This window comes from Pseudophryne corroboree, chromosome 5 (genome assembly GCF_028390025.1).
Source record: "Pseudophryne corroboree isolate aPseCor3 chromosome 5, aPseCor3.hap2, whole genome shotgun sequence".
NCBI lineage: Eukaryota > Metazoa > Chordata > Amphibia > Anura > Myobatrachidae > Pseudophryne > Pseudophryne corroboree.
In genome coordinates this window covers 491,826,161-491,842,233 of record NC_086448.1, presented here as the reverse complement: position 1 = coordinate 491,842,233, position 16,073 = coordinate 491,826,161, and the positions used below count along the sequence as shown (strand labels likewise).

At 45.9% G+C, this 16,073-nt stretch overlaps 1 protein-coding gene across 2 annotated transcripts in view; it reads left to right on the top strand.

Moving 5' to 3' along the window:
- Nucleotides 1-16,073, top strand: part of DROSHA (drosha ribonuclease III) — a 604,359-nt gene that overhangs the window by 350,808 nt on the left and 237,478 nt on the right. For both annotated transcript variants that reach the window (XM_063922973.1, XM_063922974.1), the window contains 2 exons: nt 12,204-12,264; nt 12,820-12,879. In XM_063922973.1, the coding sequence (XP_063779043.1) occupies nt 12,204-12,264; nt 12,820-12,879 (121 nt within the window). The remainder of the gene's footprint in view (nt 1-12,203; nt 12,265-12,819; nt 12,880-16,073) is intronic.

Here is a 16,073-nt window from a genome sequence, read left to right as displayed (position 1 = left end):
TGTCCTCTATCAGAGCATTCCCTGTGTGTGTGCTGTGTGTCGGTACGTGTGTGTCGACATGTATGAGGACGATGTTGGTGAGGAGGCGGAGCAATTGCCTGTAATGGTGATGTCACTCTCTAGGGAGTCGACACCGGAATGGATGGCTTATTTAGGGAATTACGTGATAATGTCAACACGCTGCAAGGTCGGTTGACGACATGAGACGGCCGACAAACAATTAGTACCGGTCCAGACGTCTCAGAAACACCGTCAGGGGTTTTAAAACGCCCGTTTACTTTAGTCGGTCGACACAGACACGGACACTGAATCCAGTGTCGACGGTGAATAAACAAACGTATTCCTTATTAGGGCCACACGTTAAGGGCAATGAAGGAGGTGTTACATATTTCTGATACTACAAGTACCACAAAAGAGGGTATTATGTGGGATGTGAAAAAACTACCGTAGTTTTTCCTGAATCAGATAAATTAAATGAAGTGTGTGATGATGCGTGGGTTCCCCCCGATAGAAAATTATGGGCGGTATACCCTTTCCCGCCAGAAGTTAGGGCGCGTTGGGAAACACCCCTTAGGGTGGATAAGGCGCTCACACGCTTATCAAAACAAGTGGCGGTACCGTCTATAGATAGGGCCGTCCTCAAGGAGCCAGCTGACAGGAGGCTGGAAAATATCATAAAAAGTATATACACACATACTGGTGTTATACTGCGACCAGCGATCGCCTCAGCCTGGATGTGCAGAGCTGGGGTGGCTTGGTCGGATTCCCTGACTAAAAATATTGATACCCTTGACAGGGACAGTATTTTATTGACTATAGAGCATTTAAAGGATGCATTTTCTATATATGCGAGATGCACAGAGGGATATTTGCACTCTGGCATCAAGAGTAAGTGCGATGTCCATATCTGCCAGAAGATGTTTATGGACACGACAGTGGTCAGGTGATGCAGATTCCAAACGGCACAAAGGTGTATTGCCGTATAAAGGAAGAGGAGTTATTTGGGGTCGGTCCATCGGACCTGGTGGCCACGGCAACTGCTGGAAAATCCACCGTTTTTACCCTAAGTCACAGTCCCTATAAGAGTCATATCTGCCCAGGGATAGAGGAAAGGGAAGAAGACTGCAGCAGGCAGCCCATTCCCAGGAACAGAAGCGTTCCACCGCTTCTGCCAAGCTCTCAGCATGACGCTGGGACCGTACAGGACCCCTGGATCCTACATGTAGTATCCCAGGGGTACAGATTGGAATGTCGAGACGTTTCCCCTTCGCAGGCTCCTGAAGTCTGGTTTACCAAGGTCTCCCTCCGACAAGGAGGCAGTATGGGAAACAATTCACAAGCTGTATTCCCAGCAGGTGATAATCAAATTACCCCTCCTACAACAAGAAAAGGGGTATTATTCCACATTATATTGTGGTACTGAAGCCAGAAGGCTAGGTGAGACCTATTCTAAATCTAAAAAAATTTGAACACTTACAAAGGTTCAAATCAAGATGGAGTCACTCAGAGCAGTGATGACGAACCAGGAAGAAGGGGACTATATAGTGTCCCGAGACATCAGGGATGCTTACCTCCATGTCCAAAATTTGCCCTTCTCACTAAGGGTACCTCAGGTTCGTGGTGCAGAACTGTCACTATCAGTTTCAGACGCTGCCGTTTGGATTGTCCACGGCACCCCGGGTCTTTACCAAGGTAATGGCCGAAATGATGATTCTTCTTCGAAGAAAAGGCGTCTTAATTATCCCTTACTTGGACGATCTCCTGATAAGGGCAAAGTCCAGGGAACAGTTGGAGGTCGGAGTAGCACTATCTCGGATACTGCTACAACAGCACGGGTGGATTCTAAATATTCCAAAATCGCAGCTGATCCCGACGACAAGTCTGCTGTGCCTAGGGATGATTCTGGACACAGTCCAGAAAAAGGTGTTTCTCCCGGAAGAAAAAGCCAGGGAGTTATCCGAGCTAGTCAGGAACCTCCTAAAATCAGTGCATCATTGCACAAGGGTCCTGGTAAAGATGGTGACTTCCTACGAAGCAATTCCATTCGGCAGATTTCACGCAAGAATTTTTCAGTGGGATCTGCTGGACAAATGGTCCGGATCGCATCTTCAGATGCATCAGCGGATAACCCTATATCCAAGGACAAGGGTGTCTCTCCTGTGGTGGTTACAGAGTGCTCATCTTCTAGAGGGCCGCCGATTCGGCATTCAGGATTGGATGCTGGTGACCACGGAGGCCAGCCCGAGAGGCTGGGGAGCAGTCACACAAGGAAAAAATTTCCAGGGAGTGTGATCAAGTCTGGAGACTTTTCTCCACATAAATATACTGGAGCTAAGGGTAAATTTATAATACTCTAAGCTTAGCAAGACCTCTGCTTCAAAGTCAGCCGGTATTGATCCAGTGGGAAAAACATCACGGCAGTCGCCCACGTAAATAGACAGGGCGGCACAAGAAGCAGGAGGGCAATGGCAAAAACTGCAAGGACTTTTCGCTGGGCGGAAAATCATGTGATAGCACTGTCAGCAGTGTTTCATTCCGGGAATGGAAACTGGGAAGCAGACTTCCTCAGCAGGCACGACCTCCACCCGGCAGAGTGGAAACTTCATCGGGAAGTTTTCCACATGATTGTAAACCGTTGGGAAATACCAAAGGTGGACATGATGGCGTCCCGTCTGAACAAAAAACGGGACAGGTATTGCACCAGGTTAAGAGACCCTCAGGCAATAGCTGTGGACGTTCTGGTAACACCATGGATGTACCAGTCGGTGTATGTGTTCCATCCTCTGCTTCTCATACCTAAGGTACTGAGACTTATAAGACGTAGAGGAGTAAGAACTATACTCATGGCTCCGGATTGGCCAAGAAGGACTTGGTACCCGGAACTTCAAGAGATGCTCACAGAGGACTTATGGCCTCTGCCGCTAAGAAGGGACTTGTTTCAGCAAGTACCATGTCTGTTCCAAGACTTACCGCAGCTGCGTTTGACGGCATGGCGGTGGAACGCCGGATCCTAAGGTAAAAAGGCATTCCGGAAGAGGTCATTCCTACCCTGGTCAAAGCCAGAAAGGAGGTGACCGCACAACATTATCACCACATGTGGCAAAAATATGTTGCGTGGTGTGAGGCCAGAAAGGCCCCACGAAGAAATTTCAACTCGGTCGATTCCTGCATTTCCTGCAAACAGGAGTGTCTATGGGCCTCAAATTGGGGTCCATTAAGGTTCAAATTTCGGCCCTGTCGATTTTCTTCCAGAAAGAATTGGCTTCAGTTCCTGAAGTCCAGAAGTTTGTCAAGGGAGTATTGCATATACAACCCCCTTTTGTGCCTCCAGTGGCACTGTGGGATCTCAACGTAGTTCTGGGATTCCTCAAATCACATTGGTTTAAAACCAGTCAAATCTGTGGATTTGAAGCATCTCACATGAAAAGTGACCATGCTCTTGGCCCTGGCCTGGACCAGGCGAGTGTCAAATTGGTGGTCTTTTTCTCAAAAAAGCCCATATCTGGTTGTCCATTTGGACAGGGCAGAGCTGCGGACTCGTCCCCAGTTCTCTCCCTAAGGTGGTGTCAGTGTTTCACCTGAACCAGCTTATTTTGGTGCCTTGCGCCTACTAGGGACTTGGAGGACTCCAGGTTGCTAGATGTTGTCAGGGCCCTGTAAATATAGGTTCCAGGACGGCTGGAGTCAGGAAAACTGACTTGCTGTTATCCTGTATGCACCCAACAAACTGGGTGCTCTTGCTTCTAAGCAGACTATTGCTAGTTGGATGTGTAATACAATTCAGCTTGCACATTCTGTGGCAGGCCTGCCACAGCCAAAATATGTAAATGCCCATTCCACAAGGAAGGTGGGCTTATCTTGGGCGGCTGCCCGAGGGGTCTCGGCTTTACAACTTTGCCGAGCGGCTATTTAGTCAGGGGCAAACACGTTGGTAAAATCCTACAAATTTGATACCCTGGCTAAGGAGGACCTGGAGTTCTCTCATTCGGTGCTGCAGAGTCATCCGCACTCTCCCGCCCGTTTGGGAGCTTTGGTATTATCCCCATGGTCCTTTCAGGAACCCCAGCATCCACTAGGACGATAGAGAAAATAAGAATTTACTTACCGATAATTCTATTTCTCGGAGTCCGTAGTGGATGCTGGGCGCCCATCCCAAGTGCGGATTATCTGCAATACTTGTACATAGTTACAAAAATCGGGTTATTATTGTTGTGAGCCATCTTTTCAGAGGCTCCGCTGTTATCATACTGTTAACTGGGTTCAGATCACAGGTTGTACAGTGTGATTGGTGTGGCTGGTATGAGTCTTACCCGGGATTCAAAATCCTTCCTTATTGTGTACGCTCGTCCGGGCACAGTGTCCTAACTGAGGCTTGGAGGAGGGTCATAGGGGGAGGAGCCAGTGCACACCACCTGATCCTAAAGCTTTACTTTTTGTGCCCTGTCTCCTGCGGAGCCGCTATTCCCCATGGTCCTTTCAGGAACCCCAGCATCCACTACGGACTCCGAGAAATAGAATTATCGGTAAGTAAATTCTTATTTTTTTCAGATAACAGAATTTCAGTATGGGAGGCTCAACCTGTGCGAGTGTTAGGGTAGATAGATAGATAGATAGATAGATAGATAGATAGATAGATAGATAGATAGATAGATAGATAGATAGATATGTGTCCTCTTACATCCTTGCTGCAGTCACGTTCAACAGCGGGACTCTGTAGTGTTGAGCATCTTTTTTTGCATCTTTTTCCGTGACAATGCATCTTAGTTGCAGAATAATACAGTACGATGCAAATCCTGTTTATTAAAATAATATGCAGCATGCCTGTATTCTCTGTGTAATGCCACATTAGTATTTTCCAGGAAAACACTTTAGCATAGTATTTTGTATGCAAATACAGTTGCAGTCCCACACAGAATCTAGTCAGGTTGCTTAGAATTTTAGCACGGATCTCTCAATGTGTACAGCCCTTAAAGGCCCATATAGACGTGCCGATGCGGGAGAGATGTGTGCTGAGTGAACCGCTCAGCACACATCTCTCCCGCCGCTCAGCACAGCGCGATCGCTGTAGGGGGTACACACGGAGCGATAATGCTCAAATTCTAAGCAATCTAGTCAGATTGCTTAGAATATCGCTCCGTGAGTACCCCCCTTGAGACTCAGAAGAAAAACACAAAAAAAGACACTGTACCACCAAGTCACACGGCACTCAATCGTTATGTGTAACACAACTTATAGCGCACGGAGCAAAGATGTAAGAGGACACAACTGTGTGTGTGTGTGTGTGTGTGTGTGTGTGTATATATATATATATATATATATATATTTCTCTAACGTCCTAAGTGGATGCTGGGGACTCCGTAAGGACCATGGGGAATAGCGGCTCCGCAGGAGACTGGGCACAAAAGTAAAGCTTTAGAACTACCTGGTGTGCACTGGCTCCTCCCCCTATGACCCTCCTCCAAGCCTCAGTTAGATTTTTGTGCCCGAACGAGAAGGGTGCACACTAGGTGGCTCTCCTGAGCTGCTTAGTGAAAAGTTTAGTTTTAGGTTTTTTATTTTCAGTGAGACCTGCTGGCAACAGGCTCACTGCATCGAGGGACTAAGGGGAGAAGAAGCGAACTCACCTGCGTGCAGAGTGGATTGGGCTTCTTAGGCTACTGGACATTAGCTCCAGAGGGACGATCACAGGCCCAGCCATGGATGGGTCCCAGAGCCGCGCCGCCGGCCCCCTTACAGAGCCAGAAGACAGAAGAGGTCCGGAAAATCGGCGGCAGAAGACGTCCTGTCTTCAACAAGGTAGCGCACAGCACTGCAGCTGTGCGCCATTGCTCTCAGCACACTTCACACTCCGGTCACTGAGGGTGCAGGGCGCTGGGGGGGGGGCGCCCTGAGACGCAATAAAAACACCTTGGATGGCAAAAAATGCATCACATATAGCTCCTGGGCTATATGGATGAATTTAACCCCTGCCAGAATACATAGAAAAACGGGAGATAAGGCCACCGATAAGGGGGCGGAGCCTATCTCCTCAGCACACTGGCGCCATTTTCCCTCACAGCTCCGTTGGAGGGAAGCTCCCTGGCTCTCCCCTGCAGTCACTACACTACAGAAAGGGTTAAAAAAGAGAGGGGGGCACTAATTACGCGCAATATTAAATAAAACAGCAGCTATAAGGGGGAAAACACTTATATAAGGTTATCCCTGTATATATATATAGCGCTCTGGTGTGTGCTGGCAAACTCTCCCTCTGTCTCCCCAAAGGGCTAGTGGGGTCCTGTTCTCTATCAGAGCATTCCCTGTGTGTGTGCTGTATGTCGGTACGTTTGTGTCGACATGTATGAGGAGAAAAATGATGTGGAGACGGAGCAGATTGCCTGTAATAGTGATGTCACCCCCTAGGGGGTCGACACCTGAGTGGATGAACTGTTGGAAGGAATTACGTGACAGTGTCAGCTCTGTATAAAAGACAGTGGTTGACATGAGACAGCCGGCTACTCAGCTTGTGCCTGTCCAGACGTCTCATAGGCCGTCAGGGGCTCTAAAGCGCCCGTTACCTCAGATGGCAGATATAGACGCCGACACGGATACTGACTCCAGTGTCGACGGTGAAGAGACAAATGTGACTTCCAGTAGGGCCACATGTTACATGATTGAGGCAATGAAAAATGTTTTACACATTTCTGATAATACGAGTACCACCAAAAAGGAGTATTATGTTCAGTGAGGAAAAACTACCTGTAGTTTTCCTGAATCTGAGAAATTAAATGAGGTGTGTGATGAAGCGTGGGTTTCCCCCGATAACAACTGATAATTTCTAAAATGTTATTGGCATTATATCCTTTCCCGCGGGAGGTTAGGGTGCGTTGGGAAACACCCCCTAGGGTGGATAAAGCGCTCACACGCTTGTAAGAACAAGGGCTCTACCCTCTCCTGAGATGGCCGCCCTTAAGGATCCTGCTGATAGAAAGCAGGAGGGTATCCTAAAATGTATTTACACACATACTGGTGTTATACTGCGACCAGCAATCGCCTCAGCCTGGATGTGCAGTGCTGGGTTGGCGTGGTCGGATTCCCTGACTGAAAATATTGATACCCTAGATAGGGACAGTATATTATTGCCTATAGAGCATTTAAAAGATGCATTTCTATATATGCGTGATGCACAGCGGAATATTTACCGACTGGCATCAAGTCTAAGTGCGTTGTCCATTTCTGCCAGTAGAGGGTTATGGACACGACAGTGGTCAGGTGATGCGGATTCCAAACGGCATTTGGAAGTATTGCCTTATTAAGGGGAGGAGTTATTTGGGGTCGGTCTTTCAGACCTGGTGGCCACGGCAACAGCTGGGAAATCCACGTTTGTACCCCAGGTCGCCTCTCAACATAATAAGACGCCGTATTATCAGGCGCAGTCTTTTCGTGGGCAAGCGGGCAAAAGGTTCCTCATTTCTGCCCCGTGACAGAGGGAGAGGAAAAAGGCTGCAGAAATCAGCCAGTTCCCAGGAACAGAAACCCTCTCCCGCCTCTGCCAAGCCCTCAGTATGACGCTGGGGCTTTACAAGCAGAATCAGGCACGGTGGGGGCCCGTCTCAATGAATTTCAGCGCGCAGTGGGCTCACTCGCAAGTAGACCCCTGGATCCTTCAGGTGATATCTCAGGGGTACAAATTGGAATTCGAGACGTCTCCCCCTCGCCGTTTCCTAAAGTCGGCTTTACCGATGTCTCCTTCTAACAGGGAGGCAGTTTTGGAAGCCATTCACAAGCTGTATTCCCAGCAGGTGATAATCAAGGTACCCCTCCTGCAACAGGGAACGGGGTATTATTCCACACTGTTGTGGTACCGAAGCCGGACGGCTCGGTGAGACCGATTCTAAATCTAAAATCTTGAACACTTACATACGGAGGTTCAAAGTCAAGATTGAGTCACTCAGAGCAGTGATTGCGAACCTGGAAGAAGGGGACTACATGATGTCTCGGGACATCAAGGATGCTTACATTCATGTCCCAAATTTACCCTTCTCACAAAGGGTACCTCAGGTTTATGGTACGGAACTGTCACTATCAGTTTCAGACGCTGCCGTAGGGATGGTCCACGGCACCCCGGGTCTTTACCAAGGTAATGGCCGAAATGATGATACTCCTTCGAAGGAAGGGAGTTTTAGTTATCCCTTACTTGGACGATTCCCTGATAAGGGTAAGATCCAGGGAACAGTTGGAGGTCGGTGTAGCACTATCTCAGGTAGTGTTGCGGTAGCACGATTGGATTCTCAATATTCCAAAATCGCAGCTGATTCAGACGACTCGTCTTCTGTTCCTAGGGATGATCCTGGACACAGTCCAGAAAAAGGTGTTTCTCCCGGAGGAGAAAGCCAGGGAGTTATCCGAACTAGTCGGGAACCTCCTATAACCGAGCCAAGTCTCAGTACATCAATGAAATGGTTCTGGGAAAAATGGTGGCTTCCTACGAAGCAATCCCATTTGGCAGATTCCACGCAAGAACTTTCCAGTGGGACCTGCTGGACATATGGTCCGGGTCGCATCTTCAGATGCATCAGCGGATAACCCTGTCACCAAGCACAAGGGTGTATCTCCTGTGGTGGTTGCAGAGTGCTCATCTTCTAGAGGGCCGCACATTCAGGACTGGGTCCTGATGACCACGGATGCCAGCCTGCGAGGCTGGGGAGCAGTCACACAGGGAAGGAATTCCAGAGCTTATGGTCAAGCCTGGAGACATCACTTCACATAAATATCCTGAAGCTAAGGGCCATTTACAATGCTCTAAGCTCAGCAAGACCTCTGCTTCAAGGTCACCCGGAGTTGATCCATTCGGACAACATCACGGCAGTCACCCACGTAAACAGACAGGGTGTCACAAGAAGCTGGAGGGCAATGGCAGAAGCTGCAAGGATTCTTCGCTGGGCGGAAAATCATGTGATAGCACTGTCAGCAGTATTCATTCCGGGAGTGGACAACTGGGAAGCAGACTTCCTCAGCAGACACGACCTCCACCCGGGAGAGTGGGGACTTCACCCAGAATTCTTCCACATGTTTATAAAACTCGACAAGTATTGCGCCAGGTCAAGGGACCCTCAGGCAATAGCTGTAGACGTTCTGGTAACACAGTGGGTGTACCAGTCAGTGTATGTGTTCCCTCCTCTGCCTCTCATACCCAAGGTACTGAGAATTATAAGATGGAGAGGAGTAAGCACTATATTCGTGGCTCCGGATTGGCCAAGAAGGACTTGGTAACCGGAACTTCAAGAGATGCTCACGGAGGATCCGTGGCCTCTACCTCTAAGAAGGGACCTGCTCCAGCAAGGACCCTGTCTGTTCCAAGACTTACCGCGGCTGCGTTTGACGGCATGGCGGTTGAACGCCGGATCCTGAAGGAGAAAGGCATTCCGGATGAAGTCATTCCTATCCTGATCAAAGCCAGGAAAGATATAACCGCAAAACATTATCACCGCATTTGGCGAAAATATGTTGCGTGGTGCGAGGCCAGTAAGGCCCCGACGGAGGAATTTTCAACTAGGTCGATTCCTACATTTCCTGCAAACAGGAGTGTCTATGGGCCTGAAATGGGGGTCCATTAAGGTTCAAATTTCGGCCCTGTCAATTTTCTTCCAAAAAGAACTAGCTTCAGTCCCTGAAGTTCAGACGTTTGTGAAAGGGGTACTGTATATACAGCCTCCTTTTGTGCCCCAGTGGCACCTTGGGATCTAAATGTAGTTTTTGGGTTCCAAAAGTCACATTGGTTTGAACCACTTAAAAATATGTGGAGTTAAAATATCTCACATGGAAAGTGGTCATGCTGTTGGCCCTGGCCTGGGCCAGGTGCGTGTCAGAATTGGCGGCTTTATCCTGTAAAAGCCCTCATCTGATTTTCCATTCGGACAGGGCGGAATTGAGGACTTGTCCTCAGTTTCTCCCTAAGGTGGTTTTCAGCGTTTCACCTGAATCAACCTATTGTGGTGCCTGCGGCTACTAGGGACTTGGAGGACTCCAAGTTGCTAGACGTTGTCAGAGCCCTGGAAATATAGGTTTCCAGGACGGCTGGAGTCAGAAATCTGACTCGCTGTTTATCCTGTATGCACCCAACAAGCTGGGTGCTCCTGCTTCTAAGCAGACTATTGCTCGTTGGATTTGTGGTACAATTCAGCTTGCACATTCTGTGGCAGGCCTGCCACAGCCAAAATCTGTAAAAGCCCATTCCACAAGGAAGGTGGGCTCATCTTGGGCGGCTGCCCGAAGGGTCTCGGCTTTACAACTTTGCCGAGCAGCTACTTGGTCAGGAGCAAATACGTTTGTAAAATTCTACAAATTTGATACCCTGGCTGAGGAGGACCTGGAGTTCTCTCATTTGGTGCTGCAGAGTCATCCGCACTTTCCCGCCCGTTTGGGAGCTTTGGTATAATCCCCATGGTCCTTACGGAGTCCCCAGCATCCACTTAAAACGTTAGAGAAAATAAGAATTTACTTACCGATAATTCTATTTCTCGTAGTCCGTAGTGGATGCTGGGCGCCCATCCCAAGTGCGGATTGTCTGCAATACTGGTACATACTTATTGTTTCCAAAAAATCGGGTTATTGCTGTAGTGAGCCATCTTTTCTAGAGGCTCCTCTGTTATCATGCTGTTAACTGGGTTTAGATCACAAGTTATATGGTGCGATTGGTGTGGCTGGTAGGAGTCTTACCCGGGATTCAAAATCCTTCCTTATTGTGTACGCTCGTCCGGGCACAGTATCCTAACTGAGGCTTGGAGGAGGGTCATAGGGGGAGGAGCCAGTGCACACCAGGTAGTTCTAAAGCTTTACTTTTGTGCCCAGTCCCCTGCGGAGCCGCTATTCCCCATGGTCCTTACGGAGTCCCCAGCATCCACTACGGACTACGAGAAATAGAATTACCGGTAAGTAAATTCTTATTTTATATATATATATATATATATATATATATATAGATAGATATATATATATATATATATATATATATGTGTGTGTGTGTGTGTGTGTGTGTGTGTGTATGTATGTATGTATATATTTTTTTATTATTATTATATTTATTTATTTATTTATACACTCATGGTAGAATTTACAGCATTGAGAACTTTAGAACTTCATCCAAAAGAGCAGTTTTAGCACTCTAAACATGTTCAAAATATTTGTCCGTGATGTAATGAAGTCCAAGTTGAGCTGCCTTTTTTGTGTTTTGTTTTGTTTTATTTAAAGGGGCAATCATGCAGAAAGGTTAAACCATAATAGATCCTTTAAAAAACAGTCAGAGTTCGACCAGCACCACTCATGGCCGCCAAACTCATTCAAATTCATTACATACCACCTTTTTTTTTTCTTTTTATATCTTGTGTATCTTTTGACTGTTTTTTTTTTTCTTTCATCTTATGCTTAAGCCTAAAAGGCCACACTTCATTTGATTATCTGATAGTACTGTACCTAAAAAGTAGCATTTTCCTGAGGATTTTATTGTTAAAAGGAGGTGAATAGTTATCCAGCATTGTGATGGAAGAGGAATTAACCAGAGCATGTATGAATACATATCTTCCAACTAGTACTTTTTTTTGTTTTGTTTTTATTTTTTATTGTTTTTTAATATTAAGTAATATATTAAAATGTATTGTGATCATTTTCCTTTACCATGCATGATTTCTCAGTTGAACTATATGTTGCAGTTAAAACAATAATGAGGTGTTAGACATTACCTTGAAATGCAAACACAATTGTGTGTGTGCTGTTTTGTAGCCCTAGTCTGTTTTATTTATCTCATGAATTTATTCTCTCTTTCGTTTCCACTCCACATAAAAATATGGAATTGAGTGCATTGATCCTGTAATTGTTTGTTGAAAATTTGGCCTTGCAGTAATTATCGGTTTTGTAGCCCTTGCCCAAATGAATCTGTGGCCAAGTAATTTATACTCTTTAAAGAGTATTGTATAAAATGATGGGTTTAAACAGATCTAATTGCTCTTCGTGTTAACTGTAGTAAAGGAGCAGAGTTGAAACATAAATTTCAGGCCATCTAGTTTTTACAAGCATATGATGAGAAAGTGCTTTTATATTTTTATGAGTGCCGTCTCTTGAACACTATCGATTTAAGTCTTTCTCAATGTGTTTCTCTGAACTTTCTCTTCACAGTTTTAGAACTGGTTCATCTACCATTTATAACCTCTTTTTATTTTGCATGGCTACAGGAATAAATACACTGATAAACATTATGTCTCGTCTGGGGCAAGAAGATCCAACCCCTTCACGGTACGAATAATTTCACTTTATTACACATATGCCAGTATTTTAAAATTCAATATTTTTAGTATAAGAGCATAATTTATTTTGATCTTATTTGATTATTTGATTCCCTCCTTCAAATGAAAATTATTAGCTGCTCCAAACAAATTACAGCATCGGTCAGCCTTTCCTGTATACATTCACGATGTAATAATTACTAGATTTATACTTCCTGGACAACTCTGGTTTACCACTTACTTGCACAAAGTATTGGGAGCCTTCGCTAAAGCTCAAATATTTCCCATACCAATCAAATGTTTGACCTCATTGTTCAATTTACCGTAAAACTTTTTTTTTTTTTTAGTGTATATGTTCTATTTATATTGTAAAGATGTTTCATTGCACCGTTTTCATTTCACTCTTTTAAATTTGACACTGATACATATATTTTTGCTATTACCCTAAGCCCAATATTCTTTAAAAATTCATCCATAAAAATTATTTACAGCTTTTGAAGGTTATTTGTTCCCCTTGTGTATCTTGCATCAAATGTTAGTGAGTTGTTGATTTTTTTAATTCCAGGATAAATCACAATGAACGCCTGGAATTCTTAGGTGATGCTGTCGTTGAGTTTTTAACAAGGTAAATAATATCTTTTTTCCTATTAAGTTGGGTGTAATTATTACAATGTGTACAGTTTCCTGCTATTTTAGCAGTACAAAGTCCTGTTGCAACTTACTGACAACTGACTTTAAGCTGCTTTTTGATGTCCTAAATTGCTTTTTTATACTGCAGGCTACAGTCTCCTATCCTGTACTGCTCTACCTTTTACCACTATACAACTCTAATGTATGCCTTATAGAAGATTTATTTAACCGTGCAGAGGTTAGTTAATCTACTTGGCTGAGTTCAGTAATTATCACACCTTTCCCCAGAGATAGAAGTCTTCAAAATATGAGCTGTTGGGCATTTGCGATGGCTGAGGTTGAGAAACAATGTTGGGATCTCAAAAAGCAGCATATGGTTTGACTGAGCAGCATTTACTGATTTGGCAAAGAAAATTTCATGGCCTCATATTTTGTATTGTTCCACATGACAACATGCAGACAAAACTGCTTTTCGCTATAAAATTCCTTTTTATGCAGTGTCATTAAATGTAGCAAAAGTGTATCCATGGAATTTATACAGAACATAGGAAAATCTTCTTTTTGTAATTACGTGTTGCCTACTTGTGTGTATGCTGTAAGGAGCATAAAACTGACCACTTCTGATAATATATTTTTGTTGTAAGGACATCTTTAAACAACACTATATTAATTGTACACTTAATGACTGGTGATAAATACACTGTTTGTTACAAGTAGACAGCAGTCAAATATAGACCCAGGTCTTAGAGGTACCAATTCCGTTTCACAGTTAGTTAGAAGCACTCTCTTGGGTTATTGTTTGCTATATACATAAATAAACAGGGCTAGCGCGTTTCTCTACACTACAAAAGTGCAGTTTCTTCAGGGGAAAGAAAACTTCAGTCCTGTTGGAGAACGTGATTTGCAAGAGACTGTTTTTATTCACTGTGACTGCAGAGTGGTCACTACAATGATGCTGATACAGAATTGGTTCAAGGACTGTTCCCAAGTATATTGTCATTCAATTCGAAAAAGGCTGTTTCAATGTTGTTGGGGCTTTTTTTTTTGGTGGTGGGTCTGGGGTGGTATTGTACCACACCCAGGTACTGTGGTATTGTTGGTTTAATGGGTGGTCTTCAGTATGCCGAATGTCGGGATCCCGGCGCACAGTATACCGGCGCCGGGATCCCGACATCCGGCATACCGACAGCTATTCTCCCTCGTGGGGGTCCACAACCCCCCTGGAGGGAACATAAAATAGCGTGGCGCGCCACCGTGCCCGCAGCGTAGCGAGCCCGCAAGGGGCTCCTTTGCACTTGCCACACTGTTGGTATGCCGGCGGTCGGGCTCCCGGCGCCGGTATGCTGGTCGCCGGAAGCCCGGCCGCCGGCATACCGTACTACACCCGGTTTAATGACTGCTTGTTTGTTATCATTTAGTATTATCTGTTCAGTATTACATTGTTTTTGTGTAACTTTTTTGTTTACAAGTTACTTTTCAATATTACATTTATGTACCCTGGAACAAAGATATGGTGACCATTCAGTACATTACCTGTTTTTAGAACTACTGCAGGTTGTGGTTGCTGGATCTTCAGACACCTGTTTTGGTCACTACAGTCCACGTCAGCACAGCTGCTCCACAGTTTAGACCCCTTTCATTGTAAGCATTAGAAGACTGACATAATTGCATTCTTGTTGGGGATAGTTGACCATGTTCACATATGCATTATAAGTATTGATAATGTCGATATTATCTTAAACCATCAAGCTATACCTTTAAACACACTTTTACCATGGAGCCGCTGCGGCCGCTAGACTTAATATACACGCTACGCACTTTGTACGCTATTTGCGTACAGAGTCCCGTACGTACTTAGCGTACACACGCCGCGCTGGGTGTACAAAGTACGCACAGCGCGCGCACACACTCTTGATAAATTTTAAACCTTATTAGTGATGCAATGCAATGTTATTCTTACACTCTAAACCATGTGCCGCAAGGCACTGTAATGATGTTACACCTTAAACCTTACGCAGCGCTGACGATATAAAGTACTTGCTGTGCGTACACACCTTATCAATACACTCTTAAACCTTATACAGTTAAACACTTTAAACCCTAGCAGGGAAATGAGGACACAACACCAATTTGTAGTTAACCGCTGGGTTCTAAGGCCACAGTGGATTATTTGAAAGGGGATAACAGTACAAGTTATACACTACAAAGCTAACAAGATAAATCTACAACAGAATAATGGCTACAGTCAATGTACATACGTGAGAATGTTCGCTTGCGCAACCTGGACCAGTCCTCCGCTCATCAGGTAGATAGCGTTCAGACCGGCCAGGCAACAACAGGCTTTCTTTTTCATCCACTAGGGGTCACTGGAGTACTCTTGGGATATGGACGGTGCGTAGCAAAGGAAGGCACATTTAAATATTTAAATGAGCAACCCTCCTCTTCCCTTCTCCATACTCCCAGGATCCTCAGTGTTTTTATGTGCCTCAGGGAAGCACATCATGAGCTGAAAGCTCAAGTTTGATTTTACTTTTTACAACTTTCATTTTTGATTGATTTTACAGACAATACCTTCCCCACTTACTAAGAAGTGTGGGTCCGGAATTGTACTGCCTCCAGCCGCTGCTGACACGTGGGCGCTTGCGGGAGAAGCACGGCCGTGTCAGCCAGGCAGCATGCGGTCCCTTCCCCACTTACAGAGAAGTGAGGGTCCGGGATTGAGCGGCCATCTCCTCCACATGTACACGCTGGGTGGAGGAGATTTCAGAGGAGTCATCATTTTTTTCTAACAGGCGCTTTCAGCGCTGCTGCCGCAAGACGAAGGAGAGACTGCATGCGGTTAGCTTCCACAGCTTCCGCAAGGTTAGTGCACTCCCCCAGTACTGCACGCTCCCAGACACACAGCAGGTGCTGGGAGCGTGGTCTTCCGCCGCTGGCCGCCCGCTCCATGCTCCCCGCTGGCCGCCGCTACAGACACCCCGCTGGCCGCCGCTACTTAAACCCTGCTAGCCGCCCGATGCCTGCCTCACTGCCCGCCTGGCGCTCAGGCCGCACATCGTTCTCAGCGGGAGCACTCTGATCACAGTGCGCTCCCGCTGCCCGCTATTCAGCCCAGCCGCGGACAGACAGGCTGCCGCCGCTGGGCTTCTGCATCCGTCCCCCGCTGCTCTCCGGCTCCCCTCCGCTAGC